Source organism: Bombus terrestris, chromosome 7, assembly GCF_910591885.1.
Source record: "Bombus terrestris chromosome 7, iyBomTerr1.2, whole genome shotgun sequence".
Lineage (NCBI taxonomy): Eukaryota > Metazoa > Arthropoda > Insecta > Hymenoptera > Apidae > Bombus > Bombus terrestris.
The window spans coordinates 12087962-12110360 of record NC_063275.1 but is presented as its reverse complement, the minus strand read 5'-3'; the positions used below and the strand labels follow the sequence as shown (position 1 = coordinate 12110360).

The 22399-nt window shown below is 34.3% G+C and overlaps 2 protein-coding genes across 2 annotated transcripts; both read left to right on the top strand.

Moving 5' to 3' along the window:
* Positions 1-11889: 11889 nt before the first annotated feature.
* On the top strand, positions 11890-15038 carry LOC100647065. Its single transcript, XM_003396455.4, has 3 exons — positions 11890-11996; positions 12912-13006; positions 13263-15038. The coding sequence occupies exons 1-3, from the start codon at positions 11973-11975 to the stop codon at positions 14776-14778; spliced, it is 1635 nt and encodes a 544-aa protein (XP_003396503.2). The 5' UTR covers positions 11890-11972; the 3' UTR covers positions 14779-15038.
* Positions 15039-19225: 4187 nt separating this feature from the next.
* Positions 19226-22357, top strand: LOC100642209 (methyl farnesoate epoxidase). The gene is made up of 8 exons (XM_003396659.4): positions 19226-19876; positions 20063-20314; positions 20420-20708; positions 20837-21075; positions 21154-21365; positions 21488-21574; positions 21645-21786; positions 22111-22357. The coding sequence occupies exons 1-8, from the start codon at positions 19789-19791 to the stop codon at positions 22314-22316; spliced, it is 1515 nt and encodes a 504-aa protein (XP_003396707.1). The 5' UTR covers positions 19226-19788; the 3' UTR covers positions 22317-22357.
* The last annotated feature ends 42 nt before the right edge of the window (positions 22358-22399 follow it).

Here is a 22399-nt window from a genome sequence, read left to right as displayed (position 1 = left end):
TACTCGAAAAGCTTCAGAAATGTCGCGTTTGCGAAGAAGTCTAGATCGAGCATAGATGCTTTTTTCGAGAATAGAAAGTTTAAGAATGATAAATGAAAAATGAGATTAATAGATGAGATAATAAGTGAGTTTGGAGAACATTTGGGAAGAAATGGATTTAGAAAAAATTTAAGAATAGGTAGATTTGGAGTAGGTTTAGGAGAAAATCAATTTTGAAAGCTTTTCAGAAAAGCAGACTAAAGAAAATGTAAAAGAAATATAAGTTCTTGATCAATACAGGGAAATTATATAAATATATAATATCCCAGAAAATATGATGTGGATTTTTACTATATTTTGATTAGAATTTGATTTAGAACGTGCCGTGCAATCAAAATTTTATATACTTCACGATCGGTATAACAAGTCTTACCCTTTTTTGCACTTGTTGTGTCAGATACATTATTATATGATTTACAGATAACAGAGTAATTGCTAGCTCGTAAAATTAATGTGAAGTTGTTTGCATACTTTACTTTCTCTGTTTCTAGAAAAAAAAGCAAGTGTTAATATGATAAATCCAAATTCTCTTAAATGTGTTCAAATATATCTCTATTTCGAAGAAAATAATATGTGCAATTTTTGGAATTAATATTTCAATTATTATTATTTGCAATTATTAATAATATTTATAATATGAATTATTAATAATATTTCAATTATTTATACTGGAATGTGTAGTTTTCTCAGTGAATCTGAGAAAGTGACACTAGATAGAGTTACCTGCAGGTTTGTAGGAATTTCTCTCATGTTTTATGATGTCACTTTATCAACATAATTGTTGTTTCCGCCGTAAAATCAGAGGAAACCACTTTCTATAAAAACAAATCAAATTTATAAAATAATATTACGCATTTTGTAAAATAATTTTAAAACAATTTTTAAATTAAGAATGAGATATTATTATGTTTGATTTAGTTTAATCAAATTGATCGTATATTAATTATTAAATAAAATCAAACAATTTTCTTTTCGTTCATATGTATAAATGTATCCATGACCATTGCCGTAAATAAATAAATAAATATTAGTGACGTTGACCAAATAATCGAATTTTTAGAAATTAAAGCTTTTGATATTTCTGCATGATGAATCAATCAAGTGTCCTTGCGCTCATAATCTATTTGTAGCAAACCGAAACATCGAAAGTTGTTCATGCTTTATGTATGGCGCGGTACGAAGACATATACGATCACATGTATTACCCAATAGAAAGCGAATCGTTCATACGTTGGATCTGTGGCAATTGCGATCTATCAACATTTCTATCATAGGATTAATGACCGGTTTGAAAAAATGGCAAGCATCTTATCAATAACTTAACATTTAAATCTTGCGATACTGGTTTCTTCGTCAAGTCTAAAAAGAATGTTATTATGAGATGAATATGATAATGTGATAAATAATACTGATAACCAACGAAAAATAACTACAATACCTATTTTATAAATTTTTTACCTTATCTTAATTTCATTTCATGTTTTTCTTGCAATAAATTATATTTCAATAAAGCTGACATAATTTCATTCACGTATCATTCAAAACTTTCTGTCATAATTATAACAATATAATTGCTTGTGTATGCTTCGAATTACAATTACATGCGGTTCCTTTGGATCTCTTCTTCGATGAAAAGAGTTCAAGTGTTTCTTTCGAAAGCTGAGCATCGGTGCCTTTTAATCATTGATCAATTTTTTGTTCGCTACGCAGAATGCGAAAAGACAAAAAGTACGATGTCATGATCAACGTTTACTCGGCAAGGCCACTTTCACATGGTTTGCCGCGATGAGAACGAGCAGGTATATATTCTTCCTTTGTTCATTCTCGGATTTTTTATTGAGAGGTCTTTTTAAATTTGCTTATTCCTGTGGCGAAAGTAGGGTCTATAGATTAACGTACTTAATACGTATCTACTGAAGATTTAAATACAACTATAAATGTCTTCTTCTTGAATTTCTTCAATTACATAACATAAAAACTGAAAGACTATAAAATTTCGCTTGAAAAGTCAAGTATCATAGAACTTAAATACTTCAATATTTAGGCTTTCTAAGTAGATATTCCAAAATTCAGCTACAGCTAATGATTGGAAAGTTCAGGTATCTCGTCATTCGGCTATCCTAGAACTTTCAATATTTTTAAATTCAAATATGAATTGCGATGAATTTTATTCTATAAAAAATTTCACAGTTGGTGTTGGAGACTTTAGGTACCTTGAAATACCTGGAAATTTTATATTTTTAGTTAAGTTGATGTAATAGTACACAAATATTTCATTTCTAAAATGATTTGTACCCAAACGTTCAATCCCACAGTAGAATAGACACAAAAGGACTATCGATAGGATAGTTACGTGAGCTGTACCGTAAGCGGATAACTAGTTTATTTGGTTTTGCATCGCATGTAACGTGGAATCATTTTGTAACGTGCATGAAACATACAGGTCAATGGTAATGATAGCTTACTTCGTTGCCCATTAGAAACGTAATTTCACCCAGATAACGCGCATCGCTGACCGCGAATCGAAGCAAATTTCACTTTCGAATTGGGATCAAACGCATTCTACCGCACGACCGTGTATCGTAATATAGTCGTCTTATTTACTATTTCAAGAATTATCTACTCTGGGTTGTTACTTGAATAATTACATGTCCGTAAATACTAACTGAACAATAATTACGTCAATACTTGAGTTATTGAACTACATACAATTTTTTAATAAATAGTGGCAATATGTTTAAATCGTATTGTCTTCAACCAGGATCAATATATATATGTATAGTCTACTACATAATTCAAACTTTATTTAAAATGGACTTTGGTTTGCTAAATTTATAAGCTAAACATTGCCCACACATATTCTGCATTTATCTTTCCTACTCAAGTATGCCCTATCTTCATTTACTATGTATAAACTACTTTACTAACATTGCATGTTTCCATTCGTATATCTTATTTTCCGTTTCTATTCCTATAACTATTTTTATTCTTTCTTCTAATACTTTTCTAATCTCCTTTCTTTCTTCATCCGTTCTACCTTTCTCAATTACTTTACCAAGAGCAATATTTGTTCGAACGTTTCATTATTTAATAGAAAATAATGACAACCCAACAGTATAATTTATTATTTTCTTATTCTAATGCCAATAGATCCTTTAAAACGTTTTTTTGTTTGTTTTTCTATTAATATAGTACATCAACGTAATGTAAACCACATATAATTTAATTTCGACGATCAAACAGAATTTCTAAATCAGAACCGTTCTGTGACATCCAACTGAACACCCAATTAAACATCCAGATTTCACCTGCTCAGGGCACATCATTGATTACAGGAGTTGAATTTCACTTTCGAACTGAAATCGTCTCGAATGCATCGAGACACTGTGGGTCTATACGATGCAACCGCAGCTCTCTACCCGTATACGTGAATATCCCGGAAGTTTGACTCTGACAACTCGAAACATGACTAAAGACAGACGTTATAAAAAAGTTACAAGAAAATTCGTAGAAATTCCGGAAGATATCCGGATAATATCTCCGTCGGAATTATACGTGATTATATAAGCAATCTGGTGGATTTATAATCTACGTAAATATGGGAAAAGGTCTTACATCTGCTTGCATACAAATCATGCGCTGTTATGCATTATTAATAAGTTCCTTTCAGAGAAAGCGATTTATTTCTTCCTTGGAAATATTTTTTTAAACATAACTTATTATTCATGCAAATTGTAAATTGGTTCTAGTTTAAGGAGATTTTGTTCGAAACGATGAAATCGAATAATTATAAATAATAAAAAGAACCTGTATAAAACATATTAAATATTGCCTCAAACTTGGAAAGTTCTATTCTATTTTCTATTCTTTTCAGATTAAATGAAAGCTCAATTATTTAGTTCTACATCAATGTTTATATTACTTAATTTAATATCTGAGGTTAATTAAATACCTAATATATTTTTTTAGTGGTGAAAAAAGCCTCCAAAGCTAAACAATTATCAAAAAATAAATTGTTCTTATATGTGATTGAAATATCTAACAAATATTTTCCAATATTTTTTAATATTTTCCAAATATTTGTGAGATATTTTCCAGCACTTTCTATGGATAATTCGACTTTGTATTGCATGAAAGTGCCATTAATTTCTTAAGGTGCCGGATGCATCCATGCGTACACCAGATCGAAAGCTCATGACTCCAGGCGATTGTTAATTGGTTCGATCACATTGCCGCGTTGAGATGTAAGTTTCACTTTCAAACCAGCACAGCCTGCACCGTCTTCAGATGCATCTTCAGCTCTCTACTCATTCGTTATAGCGGAAGCATGCACTCACTCGTTTACAAGTCGAAAACCGAAGGCAGGCACGCGTTGGTTTTTTCCTTGCCTGTTTCATGCTAAAAGGATGTACCACCATTGTGACTTTCCCATCGTGGAAATTGCCTGTTCGGCTGGGAAGCAGGAAAGAAGAGGCCAAGTCGCATGAGAAAGGGATAACTATCTGAACTTGGTGACCTGAAGGATACATGGGACACATTTCCTTCTTACTCAGCTGTTTCTATTTTCAGTGGCGTCGAATATTCGTAGAATTTTCTATTTTTACTCTGCAATAAGAGTATAAGATTTGATGCTTCTTTCCTACATATTTACTCATGTGTTCTTCTTTATTTCTGATATGGTAAGTCATGAAATATATAAAATTTCCGTAATATATTATTTCCTAGATAGCAAGGCGTGTGTTTATTACAATCACTTAGAGTCGCATTTGATATCACGAAGTAAAATAATGGTAGATTGGGAAGCAGGTATTATTCAAGAGTTTAATGACTGCGCCAATGCCTCTTATTTTTCCACACAGTTTTACTTCCACCGCATGAAATGTCAAGGAGCAACATAGAAATTCGCCAATCGTGAACGGGAAGATTTATATCTATCACTGGTGTCTCCTATGAAACTATTCTCGGGACAACTTCAGGTTCTTCGTGATTAACGATATTAAAACTTAACGATATTTAAAAACTTAAAAATACATGGAAGGAAGAATCTGAAACTGAAAGAAAAAAGATGGAGTAAACTTTACCTTGAATCTCGAAACATGAAGTGAAATCCTTGTTACTTAATTTCGACGCGTTCAACATATAGCACATTATTTGGCATTTTTTTCATTTCACTTGCGCTCTTAATAAGTATCATGTATGAAGATACATGAGCGATTTAGTCGTTAAGTACAACGTTTTTACAACAACGTTAAGTACAAGATATTTTAATACTACTCGTGAAGGTTAATGACAGGAGAAAATTCCATGGAATCAAAGCTTATTCAAGCGTGCTTGGGTAACCGGCCGTGATCTTAATAACTCTTCCTGCTCTCTGAGAACATTCCAACGTTCATATAGCTGTTACAATATGTGAAAGTTAATCTCGACGATTAGCGCATTCTGACACTCTCCACTGTCAGTTCTGACAATTACGTTTTACGCCTTCCAACGCTCCTTTCTTCATCCTAGTTTTCCGATGTCATTCAAAACCTCACCAGGCAAGAGAAAAATCTCCAATGCTAGTTTCCTAAAATGTCGCTGGATTTCTGTAGAGAGTGGAACATCCGGTTTCTAATTTACGCTGTACGAGGATAAAGATATCTATCGAAGTGTACGCAACTGCGTGCCAGGAAATCGAAGAGGATGAATACGTAACCCGTGGCCCGAAGAAAATCCATGCAATTCACTTTCAAACAAGGATGTGACAATACCTAACGCTTTCTAATGAGTAGAACAGATGCTTGTGTTAGATGTTTATTATCTACTAGTACTAACTACACGATAGCAACTCAAGTACTTACTTCAAAATTCAAATAATCAAAGATTCGGAAGAGAATACATATACGAGAACTTGTACATTGAAAATTCACGCACTCTTGGATTTATGTATTTGAAAGCTCAAGTACCTACTTCAGCTATCTCTGACTTCAGACATTATAAAAATTATGTATTCCGGATTATCGATGTTGATTAAGTATTCCTGGATTCAGATATACGTGAACTCAAGTATTTTCGCACCAAGTACATCAAAATTGATACGTCGAGAACTGAGATACTTTGGAAATTCAGATGTAGTACTAGCAACATTTATACCATATATTAATACACAAAAGTAGCGGGAAAATAAATATCAAGCTTAAGAATCCTTTGTAATCAATCAATGAGAAGTTACGATGCTGTAAATTTTAAATAGCTCCTTTCATAATTTTCTTAAGTATGTATCTTAATTCCAGGATATGGACTACGAATGATGGAACACCTTTCACTGACTTACCCACTTATTAACAGGGGCGACCCATCGTAGTTCTAAAAGGCATTACGATTCGTAATAGAATGACGAGATAGACTGAAGTCCAGAGTAAGGCTGTTACATCAATTGCCCGGCGGTATTTGTTACTTTCACTGAACTTCCACACGCCGGAACTGGCAGACATTCAAAGGATCTGACATTAACCGAACTGTATAACGAACGACAGCATATACCAAACGTCCTAATTGAACATCAAATATAGTTTTAGTTAAGCAACACTTGTTGAACGTTTGGTGAAAAAAAATACTACGAAGTTCATCAACCGATAAAACCCTACAAAATGATTCGAAAGTTTACTAAAGTTTTCCATGCAATGAAAAATAAATTTTCTCAAATATGTAAATAAGATTAGTTCTGATTGAAATAAAATCTTAACAAGGATACTTCACATTGAGTTGCTTTCTAACACATTCCGGTGTCTTCACGCACAATTTTTCTTTCAAATCATGTGTGCCACCGATAGTGCATGCTACTATTATACTTATCTGACAAGCGTTGAAAATGTCAGAAACATGAATGGAAAGTTCAGTGTGTACTGAAGACGATACACGTGCCACGACACCTGTCAAAGATTAATTTGGGCACTACATGAAATTTGAAACTTAAAACGTGATAGAACTTTTGACTTAAACATAAATTTCTTTGTTTACTGCTAACTCAAGATCGTAAAATATCGTTACAAATAAACTGCAGGTTTTTATGTAAATTCATATTTTAGAGAGTATAGTAATCACAAAAATATAAAAAATAGCAAAATAGAAAGTTGCTTTACCTATCGAATATTATAAAAAGTGCTATATTTTATATATGTTTATATATTTATATATTTTATATATTTTTTCATATTATGTAATGTGCAATTATTTACTGTGCAGTTTTGTATTTTCTAATTCTCTATATTATTCGCGTGGACACTTTAATTGGTGAAAATCATGGCAAAGCATTAATTGTTAATGGATGGCGGGTAACAAGGATTAGGTAACGCGATAATGTTTGTTTATATGGACATGCGAACGTGCGTAAACGAGCGTACGTGTATGTGACCATGTAGTATGAAATCACCACGGACACCTTTCACTCCCGAGACATTACATGGACAAAAAATCAAAGACAAATGAAAGATTTTCGAAGTAAAGGGACGTAATTATATCTTGAAGACTAACGATATTGTAATCATTTGATTTTACCGATAGAAAAAAGTTAGGATGGTGTACGAAACATCAGAACGTGTTCTTAGACGACTACACGTGTTCTTGTAGGTAGAGTAACATTCTGATAGAACAAGTTTTATATCTCTGTTTTTTAGAGACGAATTATTTCTTTAGAAATTCTATTTTCTTCGCTTTCTCAAAAGCTAAACATTTTTAAGAATTCTTTGAATAGTTAGTAATGAAATTCACTATAATTTTTATTTTTTAAGAAAATTCATATGTCCTTTTCCACCGCTAATAGAAAGCAAACACATTGTGGAATCAAAAGAGACTATAAGCTCGAAAGATATCGTGCATAGAATAGGAAGGACAAACTTTCATCTTGCATATCTGCTTGCTCGTTTCCTCGATTATTGCCGACTATTTGATATAGAGATGCAGTAAATAACACCAATGTAGAAATCACCAGTGTAGAACTTCGTGTAAAGATTTAAACCTATTACCCATTACTTCACCGAAGGTGGCGGGAACATCTTTTAAGTAGGATAAAGTATCACGCAATGCAAAACGTATTTTGTTCTAAACGAAACGAATATCATAAATACTTACATTACTCCTTATCATAAAGAGCAATTTTCTAACAATGTGAGTTTTAAAAGAAGAAGATAGATATTTAGATCTTTTTTCTTTCATAAAGTTTATATCACTTCTCCATATTGAAAATTAGTAACGTAAATATTAATATTATTCTTAATTGCAGATTAATTTGTTAATAATATGGTACCAATTCTTTTATCTTTCGTGAATAAAACTTTTCTTCCTAACTCTCAAAGAAGAAAATAGGAGAAAGACCTAGTTCTACTTCTGATAAGAACTAAACTAAGACATCGTTTCCGGGAACGTGAAGCAATCGTTTGTTTTTCGTAAACGTTTTTACCGGAGCACGTAACCCAAATATCGAAGAAGAGACATTTCGAGGAGCGAGACTACCTCGAGGGACGAGACGTTTAGAAAGCAAGCCGTAGGTATTTGCCTATAAGTCGACCATCTGGAGTGCAAATACAAATTTCTAAAATATTTCAATCCTCTATTTACCGTCGCGCCTTTGGAACGTCTCAAACGTCCTTTTTTTACTTCCACCCACGCGCCAAATGATACATGACACATTTCATATCTTCTTCTCCGTTTCACACTCCTAGACATAATATATATGTACATACATCAATATTTGCGATTGCTAACTCTCCTTATAAAAAATAGGAAATTAATTAGCGAAACTTTACCACATAACAGCCAATAAGTATTTATTCCGCGCCGGGTTTTTAAATTGTGACACGCAATTATAGACGTATGAAGAACTGAAAGTTAGAACTTAATAAGAAATTCTAAGAATGATGGCTTTCAGCTTTGAACGTTTCAGGTTGGACCTTTTTCTTAGGGTCAAAAGAAAATGCCAGTATCAAGAGGAAACTAATATCGCAGACGCGGAGGAATGGTGAAACGTCGGTCTGGATTGTTCTCGCGCACGGGTTTGAAAATCTGGAGCAACCGCGCGACCAAATGATTTACGAACCGGAATAGTTGGAACATATCCTAGCAGTTTCGTTTGCTTTCAAGTGTTTGGCTTCGTAGAATAAAGAATTCACTTTCATCCTGCGAATACGTGTACCTGTCGTTGCGTATTTCGCGCGAAGTTAGACAGTTATCACTTCCAGCTTGGCTCGCAAACCCAGTGGTATAGTACAACATATTAACATACAAAATAACTTTGGAATACGTTCGATGCAATCGATATCCACTTCAAGCCTCTGATACCTAGATTAAATAAAATAAAGATTTCATTGTCTAATTAGAAATATCTACTTTATGACATTTATTATTATTTATTATCATTCACTTATTCTTACCATATTTCAGATTTTGCATCATTTGTGATGATCAAAGTGCGTCACCTGAAGATGGAACTAAAGTAAAAGAAATTATCATTAAAGTGAAAGAAATACTTTTATATCATTTTTATTGAGTATGCTTTCTCATAACTTATTTCGTTTCCTACCTTCATCGTCCACTTTTGTTTCTCTGACAACCTCATTTGTGCTATTATTCTTCTAAATTACATGTATTCTATTAAATTTGGAATGTTGACATATATTTCGCGATTACTGATGGTTAAAATTTCAAAGAGGTAACAGGAGTCGTACCTTTTGCACTGTAATATTTTTTCCCACTTTAGCTTGAACTTTCACTGATGCAGCCGTCTGTGATTATGAGCTTTTCAAATAAAACGCAACGTCACCATAATCCGCGTCCGTTGTTTCGTTTCAGACAATTAAATCTTGCGAAAGTATGTAACATATAGGAATGTGAGTCCCTCTTCCAAGGAGCAAAATTGTATTAGACATATTTCAATCAATGACCTTGAGACGAGATATTAAATTAAATAAGAGATTGCTAATTAATTAAATAATTAATTAAATAAGAGATTTCTGTTTGACTCGTGACTGTTGAATAACTGAACGGGTAGTAACTCATTCGGGAGTTGTTCTACCCAAACCGTATGCGTAATTAATGAAACAGAACGCATTAGAAATCATTAATGAATAAGAACGCATCAGGAAATTTATTTTCACTCGATGTAAAGGCGAAACTACGATTGTGCCTAGCAGCAACAATTAGTTCCGCGATTTTCTATACGACATTTTTATGAATATGTACTTTTCCTTATTAAAGAAATTACGGATTAAGGAATATAACTAGAGATTCTATAATTTATAATACAAATTTCTATTTCTACATTTCCATTATTCGCAACACCTTTTCCTTCAGCTCTTAAAAATCCAATTCCTTTTAATCTTTTACAGATGAAGAAACTTTTTCCTACTTTAATGTATGCTTCTCAATCACTGAATCAAATGGCAAAATTTGATGTGACGTCGATCGTACGCCTTCCGGCGCTTATCAACGATGACAGGATATGTGAAAGGAAAAATGATGCTGGTCCAGCCGTGGGGCCTTCCAGAAGAGAAACCAGCAGTGGACGTGAAACGGTTGGATATCCCGAAATCGATTCGATTATACGAAGAGAAAAGATTTACATGAAACACACGTGGCGCCGATCGATCTCTTTTTGCCACCACTTTTCCCTTCTCAGGTAATCTGGAACACCAGGTATAACCTTGCTACATAACCTTGCTTACCCGTGAACTTCGCCTTCGCTGGACAGAGCCGCGTAAATACCAAGAGAACGAAACCGTCAGGCTCGCCCGACCGGATCGCGTTCCCGATCACTTTCTCCGGAACGATAGCCCATCGTGGTATAGTATAAAGTAAGATCGCCAGTCTGGTCGTGGGAGGTGGACTCCGGCAAGGAAGAAGGAGAGCGAACGTAGCGATGGGATTAAGTCCCTTCTGAGCTCTACAAATTATTTTATGGATACTTTTTGTTAGCGTTACTATGAAATATGGAATAGGTTACTAATTATAGAATATACAATATCAATTATGAGGAGCAGAAGATAGGTAGAACAGATTTTGTAGTGAAATCAGTTGTGGAGATTCCTTTTGAATTTTGTAAATAGTTATATGAGTAAAATACATATCATGTACAATATAGTATCAATATTCTAGAAAAATTTGTGTGACATATATAACGACATTTTCTGTCATATTAATTTTCCTAAATAATATAGCCAGTATCTTTATATTGAATGAAATATATTTAATTAAATTAAATTATATTAAATTATGTGGTAAATATATTTTCATCAAAGAGAAATTGGAAATTTTAAATATTTGCGACATGCTAAATGGGAATGATATATGATATATATAATTTAATTGATTAATAAATACAATATTCAAAATAAAGAAACTCTTACTCAAAAGAACAATTCATTCTATTAATTCCATTATCTCAAGTTCTACATAATACATAATATAATATATAAATTACATTTTCTTCATGCCCTGATTATCTCCAAAACGACTACTTAGTTTAAGGAAGGAAATAGCATTGAAATTTGAAATATTGTAAATATAGATCCACAAAAAAGGAAAACCTTACAAGAACATGATAGTACTTTCATGTAACAAACTGTGGTCAGCCAACAGAAAAGAATAAAATCGGTTCCATCGCTAGGTAGTCAAGTTATGGGCTTTCCGTAACGTCCTCCCCTCGGAGCCCACCACCATCGCGTCTCGATTTCCTCTGACTATGTGGACTGCCTCCTCCACCAGGACGATTTTACCACCACCTTCAGCACCTGGCCCAGGCGCACCATGTCCACGAGTCACCTTCCGACGATAGCACTGGGGGAGAATACGCGCCTATATAACTACGGCGTTCCGCTGATTGGACGAAGTAACTTACGTTTTCCTGCACTTAGGGAACAAGAGTACGCGGCCCGAGCCCGACGGGCGGCATTGCAAAAAATATGAGGATTCGCCCGGGATGCGTGGTTAGTTTTACTTTCAAAATATTTGTTTCGATTAAGTTTCTCGATCTTATCCACAAATCGTGAATCTTTTAACTATCTCATCTGAGTAAGGTGGATGTACTCGAACGACTTCATCGTAGCAAGGGTGCAAGCGAAATAATCGGTGATGTCTTTGAGATTCGTCATATCTGGAGTAAGTAGCGAGTGTCATGATTGAAGAATGGTGATCGACTTGACTATTAAGATCATCGTACTTGAAGTTTCTGGTAAAGTAATGCTGATTACCATTTAACGATTGGGCCAACGTTAGACGCTCCAGGTTATTTATCTGAAAAATAGAATCTATGGTTAATTTATATGGTACTATGTAGATCGTTTTTAATCATTTTGTTGTCCAGACATAATATAATAAAATATAAGTAAAATGTGCATACCCTTCATGAATAATTATAAATCTAGAAAATAATATCTGATAATATAATTTAAGTTTTAAAATATTTAATGTTGCAGAAACATTGAACTAGATATTTCAATTATTTATTATAATTTTAAACGATTCTGTTTTCTTCAATGCTCATAGTATTCCTCCTCAACGATGTATAACAATTAGAGAACAACGATGGACAGAACCGGAACTGTAGGGCGACAGTCACTATTTGTCGACAAACGTGTTACTTGATTATCGATCAGCAACGAGTTTCGAAAGTGATGTACCATAAACGAACAGCGGTTAAAAGTCATGACTAGAATATTACCATGAAAAAATCGAAATTTCTCCGTGTCTTCTATTGTATGTTTCAGTTTTCTTGTCAAGATTTAAACGTGATTATATGTGGAACTCAAAAATAGTTAAGGCAGACGGCGTTAGATAGTGACATTTGCTAGCATGTTACTTATAGAGAAATTCTGTAATATCTGCAATTACGTTGTTCACAGGCTGCACTAGTAGTGCTACTGCAAGCCGCACTTGTGGCGAGCAAGGCAGTGGATCAGAATCAACTGCAAGAACAGAAGTCTCAGCAACAAATTCCGTAAGTGTACATTTTATTATTTTTACTAAAAACATAAATAGAATTTCATTAAAATCATTCTTACTATATACTATTTCTATGATCTTTCAGAATAAAAATATTTTTAACAATTTAAAATATTTTTAAAATATTTTAAACAATTCAAATACTGTAGTAAATGTCATAGTAATACTATAGTAAGTTTACTAGTAAATTTAAATTGCATCAAAAAGTATTTTAAAATTATTATAGTTGTTTAAATAACTTTTGAACATAGATATGGCACAGCGGCACAGAAGAGATGGGGTGATGATTTGGGGGGCCATGGTGGCGGTTTAGCTACCGGTTATGGCGGAGATCTAGGTGGTCACGGTGGAGACCTTAGCGTTCACGGCAGTGATGCAGGAGATGGTTTCGGCCATTCTGGAGGAGGTGGCTTTGGTCACTCTGGCGGTGGTGACATTGGCGGTGGTGACATTGGCGGTGGTTTTGGTCATTCTGGAGGTGACATTGGCGGTAGTTTTGGCCATTCCAGTGGAGGTGACGTTGGTGGTGGTTTTGGTTATTCTGGTGGCGATGGAGGCAACGGAGCGCTCGAAGAACACCATGACGATCATCACCATCATCACCACGATCATGGCTATTGGAAGAAGAAACTGATTTGGAAGCCAGGATGGAAGAAAATCTGGAAACCAGCAAAGAAACAAATATGGAAGCCCGCGTGGAAGAAAATTTGGAAACCCGTGTGGGTACCAACACAGAAGGCAGTATGGAAAGACATTCAGGTGCCAGCTTGGAAAAAGATTTGGAAGCCCGTGTGGAAGGAGATACAGGTCCCAGTGTGGAAGGACATTCAGGTACCAGCCTGGAAAAAGATTTGGAAACCCGTTTGGAAACCTATAAAGGTGCCAGCCTGGAAGGAAATTCAGGTACCCGCGTGGAAAAAGATCTGGAAACCGGTTTGGAAGGAGATTCAAGTACCAGCGTGGAAGGAGATTCAGGTACCAGCCTGGAAAAAAATCTGGATCCCTGAATGGGTGAAAATCGGCATTCCTGGTGAGCACTTCCACGGCACCGATAACCATGGATGGCAGTACACTAGTCACGATCTGTGGAAGAAGAAACTGATATGGAAACCACTATGGAAAAAGTATTGGAAACCAGCGAAAAAACAGATCTGGGTACCGGACAAAAAACTGGAGTGGGTGGAAGCCTGGAAGCAAATCTGGAAGCCGGCCAAAAAGCAAATTTGGGTGGATGACAAGAAGCTTATCTGGAAGGAAGAATGGAAGCAGATTTGGAAACCATCCAAGAAACTTGTTTGGGTGCCTGATAAAAAGCTGGAATGGAAAGAGGCTTGGAAACAGATTTGGAAGGCTGATAAGAAACTTGAGTGGATACCTGATAAGAAATTAGCCTGGAAAGAGGCTTGGAAACAGATTTGGGTACCAGCTTGGAAGGAAATTTGGGTTCCAGCATGGAAGAAGATTTGGAAACCAGTTTGGATATCGGAATGGTTCCCTGTGGATGACCACCATCCCCATCACCATGGTTGGGAAGACCGAAAAGATACAGAGACTCAAAGTTCTCAGATAGTTCCTTATAGTTCTGATGCTGCTTCAAAGCAGAACGCTCAGGCTCAACAACAGCAACATCGAATCGACGAGAATAAGGTTAGATGGGATAGATCTTCGAAGACTGAAGCTCCCTCGATCAGTCAGGACCTGGTGCCACCACCAGCATCGAAAAATCAAAGCGGTCAGACAGCCAACTTTGGGTTTACCAATCACTGATCGAACAGTATAAAAATCTATAGCTTGTATAAAAACCTATTCAAGAGTATTGTAACATAAGCCGCTGTATATATTATCTTAGTCATATAATAAGTTGTAGAGAGTTAAGTTTTCGAAAGATTAATCGACTGACACGGCCCTGACCCTAACGCGTTCTGTCTTTATGTATGTATATTTTCTACTCCCCCTTTTTATACAATGTTATTGTTACTTTTGTTAACCGATGCCGTTACAAATAAAGTTGATTAATATTTTGTTAAGACAATTTTGTTATTATTTCACCTGATTATCACACATATTTTTTAGACGTATTACGAACGAAGATTATAGAAAATTATAGTAAGTCTACGTAGCAAAGAAAGAAAAGCCTAATAAAGAAAAACTTCCTATTATTACAAATTTTCACATGGCATTGCTCCACGTTAACTAAATAATATATAAATTCCAGAACCTACTCAAGATTAAAACATACTGCAAAAGCAAGGACTAAGTAAATATTTACTACACGAATCGTCGACAAACATGACTTCAATATTTTCTTATAGTATTTCTTCTCGCTACTTTTTCAAATATTCTACATCCAAATCGTAATCTACACTAATACGCCGGTATTACCAGTATAGTTTGTTAATACATATTTCATTAACACCATCGCATTACTGTTTCGCTTCGTCATCCGAGGATCCACTCGACATGACGCAACATGGCCACGCGGTTGTAGCCGCCGCTGCTACTGCAAAACCGGAGAAAGTTCGAATCTGTATGGAAGGAAGTCGTGTCGGGTTGTATATGGGAGACCTCGACCGTAGAGAAAGTATCCGTGCACCCACACATATGAGAGTGGTACGGCTCACATGTACTCAGCGACATAAATTAATTCCTGCCTCTATAGTATACTGTATTCTCTTTGAGTTATCCAACTGCTTTATAAAGCCGGGTCTGCACCTGACGAATGAACGCAAACCAGTACAGAAGCTCCACAATAATTGGTTGATTGGATTTTCCTTCTTTAAGAAGACATCGCTATGCCCACCAGTTCTTCAAGCCAACTTTGAGAAGTAATCCAATATCATTACAATAAACAAACACTTGAAAATTTCATTCATTTAAAATTTCATAGGCAATAGGAGACCCGACTATTTTGATTATATTTGATAAAATATGAAATCGATCTAAAAATGCATATAAAAGTTACAAGTCTTTTATTGCAAACAGTAAAAAATTAGTACATATACATGAATAACCATCTTATACATGTAACAGGTGTTAAACATGCTCCCATTAAATATTAAAGATTATTAACATAATAGATAATTCATTGTTTAAACACTTTTATGATCTCTATGAAATATATAAGTACCCGCAAGAGAAAATGTCTTGTAACTTCTATGTATTAGTTTCAGATTTGTTTAAAATGTATCAATATAATCATAATAGTCGCGTTTCTTCACTTTCATCAATTTCAGAATCGTTTCGCATAACAAAAGAAGGTTTCTATAAATATTCAAATACTTTCGTAAGCAACTGTATACTCAAGGTTTTTTAGAACTCCCTTGTTAATTGATAAAGTCCACAGCCTAACCTAACCTGTGACTAGTGGAAGCTTCATCGCAATTTAAATCACACTTGGTGTGTCATCTACTAACCAATCATGTTTGTTGATGCTTATCACGTTGATTCATTGATGTCGTTTATGTTTGTTCGTATCTGTTCATCAAGTATAAACTCGGCTTAATAGGTTGTATGAATGTGTACATTGCGCAGTGGAATCGGCCTCAATGCACGACGAGAGAAACTTTTGCTTTAATCCAACTATACGGCAGGGTCAGACTTTTCATCCAATGTGTTTCGCTCGGGGAAGAAAATAGAATTGGAGAAATGTCGTACGCGTATATTTTCTAATCGATCTCTTCAGCCGGCCGATGATTTCCACTTTCCTCCGGGCCTCTTTCTCTCGTTCGTTTCGTTACAATTTGCGACAACCTTTTATCTCCTTGATGTTTATAGGTTCGATGAACTAGGTGAGATTTTGTTAGGAAATAATATATTTGATTAGAAACATTTACCGAAGAATTTCTGTGAACCTAAAATATTTCGTATTATTTACTTCAACTTACATGTAAGAAACTTTTTAATGCTGTTTGGTTTGGAATGATTAAGAATTAGGAAAGATTTAACTAGAATTAGATTTTTCACCGTTTGTAGTTTCACGAGCTTTTCTTAAAAAACTGTTGACCTTTTTAGTAATGAATTCTTTTAAATAGTTTCTATAGGCTCTCCTAGAGTATTTCATCCTTGGCCTATGTATTTGGAATAAGTTTTGTAAAGATTATGACAAATACATAATAATGGGACTATATTATACTTGGTGAATGAGACAGATAAAGATATGTATATATCTTGGTATGTATATATGAGATTTAATATTGTTTTACTGAAAAAATGAACCTGTTTTATTAATGAATTTTTTTATGTTTCCTATTAATTTTCCAACTAACAGCAATAATATTATTTGCTAGGAATTTATAATAAAAACGAAACGAATCTTTCGGAAGAAGTCAATACATACATATTTAGAATCTCTTTCAGATGAAACGATTAAGTGTCCAAGGTTATTTCCTTAAGAATATATTCTTTTCTACGTTTCTCAATGTGATTTTATGGTTAAATGGAAATCTTGCGAGTTCAATACCAACCACAATACAATGCCCAATATGCTCAATGTTCAATACAATGCAATATAGTAAGCAATTTTACGAGTTTACGAGAGCAACGAGGAATTAGGACGTATTAAGTAAGTTTCGCGCGCATGAACAATGATCCATTAGCGCCGCCTTCGAGTAATTTCTAGCTTAAATTACGATTGGTTAGGATTGACGTGAATTTAATGACGGCGAAACCAAAAGTGGCCGTAAGTGATTTTTCCTAGCAACTGTACAACGTTTTACTCTATTAGAAAGCGGTAATAAGGAAAGTATTTCTATATATAAAGATTAAGTCTACATTCGTAAATACATAAAACTTATTATATTATTATTTTTTCCAAAAAAAGCGAATGAATGAAAATTGAAAACATTTATGGAAAAGTTAAAAAAAAATGTTTATTGCTACTACTTCATCGACGTGTATCTGCAAACATTGCTCATAAAACATACGTGTCCAAACGCACGACGTCGACTTATGTTTGTTTTAAAATACATACTCGACACGTGTAGGTATATCAATGTGTAAACGATTGTCTAGAAAGAAAATTACGATATAACATCTTGCATGATCATAAAATCCAATTAAGCGCCATATTAAATAATCACATGTGAAGCAATGAATATATTCCTATAATATAATATATTATTATTATTTATTAGTAATGTATCAAATGATTAAATATAAGAGAAACATCATTGATCATTTTATATAGCACTATTTTTGATTACAATATTTTTGATGATCAAATTTTGATCTTTGATTTAGAAAAAGGTTGTAGGTTAAAGTTACTTTCCAAAACTTTCCAACAGAATTATTCGAGATCGTGGGTGTATAAGAAAGTTTCGTGTTACTGCCACTTCATGTTACGGAAGGTCAACAACAACATGACATTTCAAATACAGCGGATATGATATAATTAGTAGGTAACCATAAATTGCAACTGACAGAAATGTAGAACCTGTTGGATCGGTTAACTTCAATTAGTTTATTTAACTAGGAAATAATTCAGTAGCTACTTCGAAAGTACAGTTCCTCTTTTTTGTAAGTTATAATGAAAATAAAGAGGTAGTCGGTTCTTTTTATTTCAGTATGTTTCATTGACCTTAGTAAGCTGAATATAAGCCAATGGAACAATTATTATTTTAATTATCCATAATTTTTTTCAGGAATCGTATTTGAAAGGTAAAAAGAGAAATAACATTTTTTCTATTTGTAGATGTTTGTGTGAAGAGGACGTAGGTCGTGAGGATTAATGACGAGATTACTTGTTGTTGTAACCGTCGAATATATTTAAGACAATAAATTAATATACAAATGTAGACATTAGTCGTTAGTACGAAGTATAAATCGCAAAATAAAATCGTGGAATAAATACACGTAAATGCTCGTCGCATGATTTGATAGACGTTCGTTAGATACTCGAAGATACTCTAGATGCTGTTAGATACTCGATATGTACTGTATATGAACTCACTATGTACTCGCTATATCTCGCTATATACTGTCACTCGCGATCGCATCCGTTTATTTATACTGGTCGGGGAAGAGTCGAAAAATTCAAATTCATCTTCATGCGACGGTTGGATGTAGCGGCGACATTGTTTTGCCCGGAGTTTATTTGTTCTTACATTACTTGTAATCTAACGATCTTGATACTCCGAGGTAAACAACAACATGATTTGAATTATCCTCTGACTCATGTGCCGCTATATATTTGTGGTTATTCTCTTTCATTTCGAGAGGAATTTAACCTCGTGTATTCAATATACCAAGCATTCTTCATAAGTAAACTGCTTATAAATAGACAAGTAGAAACCACAGACCATTAACAACCACCAAATTCACAGATATACCGAAATAAAATTTTCATTCTTCTTTAATCTTTTCAAAAATAGCGTTTCAAATTTGAAATCGTTGCTCTTCTTAAATAAACAATTCACAGTACTTTTCTTATGATCGAAAGCGTGGAGACTTTCGCCGAAGAATTTCTTCTACGATATTACATAAAGGACGATGATTGTTAAGTTCAACTAAGCGATCTATCTCGCGTTGGGTTTTTGTTGTATCATAGTCTAAAAAAAGGAAGAAAAGAAACAGATAACATTTTTTCAAACGGAGTACAGAGTGAGAAGAACACCATGAAAAGAATGTCTCAGACAAAAAGATATTTTTGTCAGAGGCCATGGATGTCACGCCGATAATATCACAGAGTGCCACTAGAATCGTTTTTGTTACAATACGTATATATGCTTGGTATAGTAGCCGCATTTGAAGTCCTGAGCTGAAGTATCAGTGCATTTCAAGATGCTCTACGCGACCATCTCTCTTCTCCTTATACTCCTTTTTATGTTTGGCGTTTATGATTGCATCAAACCGCACAACTTTCCTCCTGGTCAGTGAACAATCAATGTGTAATTAATAGCAAACATATTAATTTCTAACTTTAATCTTTTTTATAAAATCTAAGACATATTTTATGAGAGTAATAACAATTGCTTAAACTTATTTAGTTAGTCTAATAAATTAAAATACTTCGTCAGTTTCTTTAATATTTGCATTTTATTCAATATTCGGATAGGCCCAAAATGGCTGCCAGTGATCGGTTGCTTCTTCACGTTTCGAAGATTGAAACTGAAACGCAAATACAGTTACTTGGCTCTTCAAGACCTGACGAAAACCTACGGGCCGATTCTGGGTTTGAAATTAGGGAATCAGAAAGCCGTTGTGATTTCGACGTACGATCTGGTAAAAAAAGTTCTTCTTCAAGAAGAATTCAATGGAAGACCGGATGGATTCTTCTTCAGAGTCCGTGCGTTTGGAAAAAGGAAGGGTAGGTAATGTTAGTTTTTTTTTTTAATTCACAATTAGATTACTTTAGTTATATTTAGAATATTCGCTTCAAATTTAACATATTCTCATTAATATATTTTGATAGGAATTTTATTCACGGAAGGACCACAGTGGTCTCAGTGTCGCCGTTTCACGATGCGCCACCTCAGGACCTTTGGCCTAGGTCAAGCAATTATGGAGCAACAGCTGATTGTCGAAGCTGACAATCTTGTGAATTATCTTCTTCGTGCCAGTGCCAAAGGTCCAGTACTAATGCATACAGCTTTCGATATTGCAGTTTTGAATTCTCTTTGGTTTATGTTCGCTGGACACAGATTTGATTATGAAAACGAGAAATTAGTAGAAATTCTCGAGACTGTTCACGATGCCTTCAGGTAATTTGAAACAGATTTTTTTTTAATATCATCACATCGTAGTTAAGAGTGCATAAGGTGTATGTTATACGAATGTAAATATAAATTTGCATACTTACACGAGTGTATTCATATGCTTCTTCTCGTAGATTGATGGACACAATGGGTGGCATTGTTTCGCAAATGCCATTTCTACGCTTCATTATACCAGAATTATCTGGTTACAATGATTTAATGAGAATACTTCATAAGCTTTGGAATTTCTTAGACGAGGAGATTAATATCCATGAAAGACGACTGCCTGGAAATCAACCGCAGGATTTAATTGATGCTTTTCTTTTAGAGATTTCTTCAAAAAATACTGAACAAGATGATTCCATTTTTGATCGTGAGTATCTCCTTTTATTTATACGATTAAAATATGATAGCCCATTTGTTACTAAACAATAATTTAATTGTTTAAAAGGGGAAAATTTATTGGTCCTATGCCTGGACCTCTTTTTAGCCGGTTCGAAGACTACGACAGATACTTTAGCGACCACTTTCCTATTTTTATCTTTAAACTCTGAATGGATTAAGATACTCCAGGAAGAACTAGATACAGTCGTAGGCAGATTAAGATCCCCTACTTTAGAAGATTATTCATCGCTACCTATGATGGAATCGTTTCTTGCGGAAGTAATTGATAACTGGAATAAATTATACTATAACCATAAGACTCCGCGCTTTTTATTATCATAGCTACTGATCCATTGCACTTTTTTCTTTTGAATTATATAAATAGATCATTATTACGATAGGTACAGAGATATTTGATCTTGGCGCCACTTGGAGTACCTCACAAGACTATGAAGGACGTAACTTTCGGCGGATATAGTATACCTAAAGCAAGTATTACAAATATAAATATCCCGAATAAAAACATCAGTCTATGTATTTTTTATTATGTTATTTTAGGATACTATAATTCTCCTGGATTTCCATAGTGCGCTAAATGATCCAGCTTATTGGGATCATCCAGAAGAGTTTCGACCACAGCGATTTCTCGACGCAAATGGCCGATTCTGTCAAAATAATGCTAGTATACCATTTGGTTTAGGTCAGTCTCCATACACAAATCTTTCTCACTATAAAATTTGTATAAAATATTCTGTAAGAACTGGAATTTCATCTTGACAAATTTGATTCGTTTCTTTTCACTTGAAACATTTTCGAATCTCATTATGTATACATACACCTGTATACACACAGCTCATTAATCCGGAAATAATTCATCAGATAAAATCAAATTTTTTAAGTTAAGCTAAATAGTCGTCATTTAAATAGAAATTCAATGGATAGTGTTGTAGATGTAAATATTTGAAGTCTTTGCATATTCTGAGGTAAAATGTTCTAGAATTAATGATGTCGTTCTGCCTTTTAGGTAAAAGACGTTGTCCGGGTGAAATGCTAGCCCGGACATCCTTATTCTTATTCTTCGCCTACGTTATACATTACTTCGACATTGAAATTTCACCAGAGCACGGCGAACCCGATCCAAATGGATACGATGGTTTCACTATATCACCGAAATCTTATTACCTCAAGCTTACGGCGAGATCCGACGTTATAAACTGCTCTACAATGTAAATATTATAGATAATTAGAATAAAATGTTAAGTGTAATATGACCTATATGTTTTAATAATTTTATTGAATACAAATATGAAAAC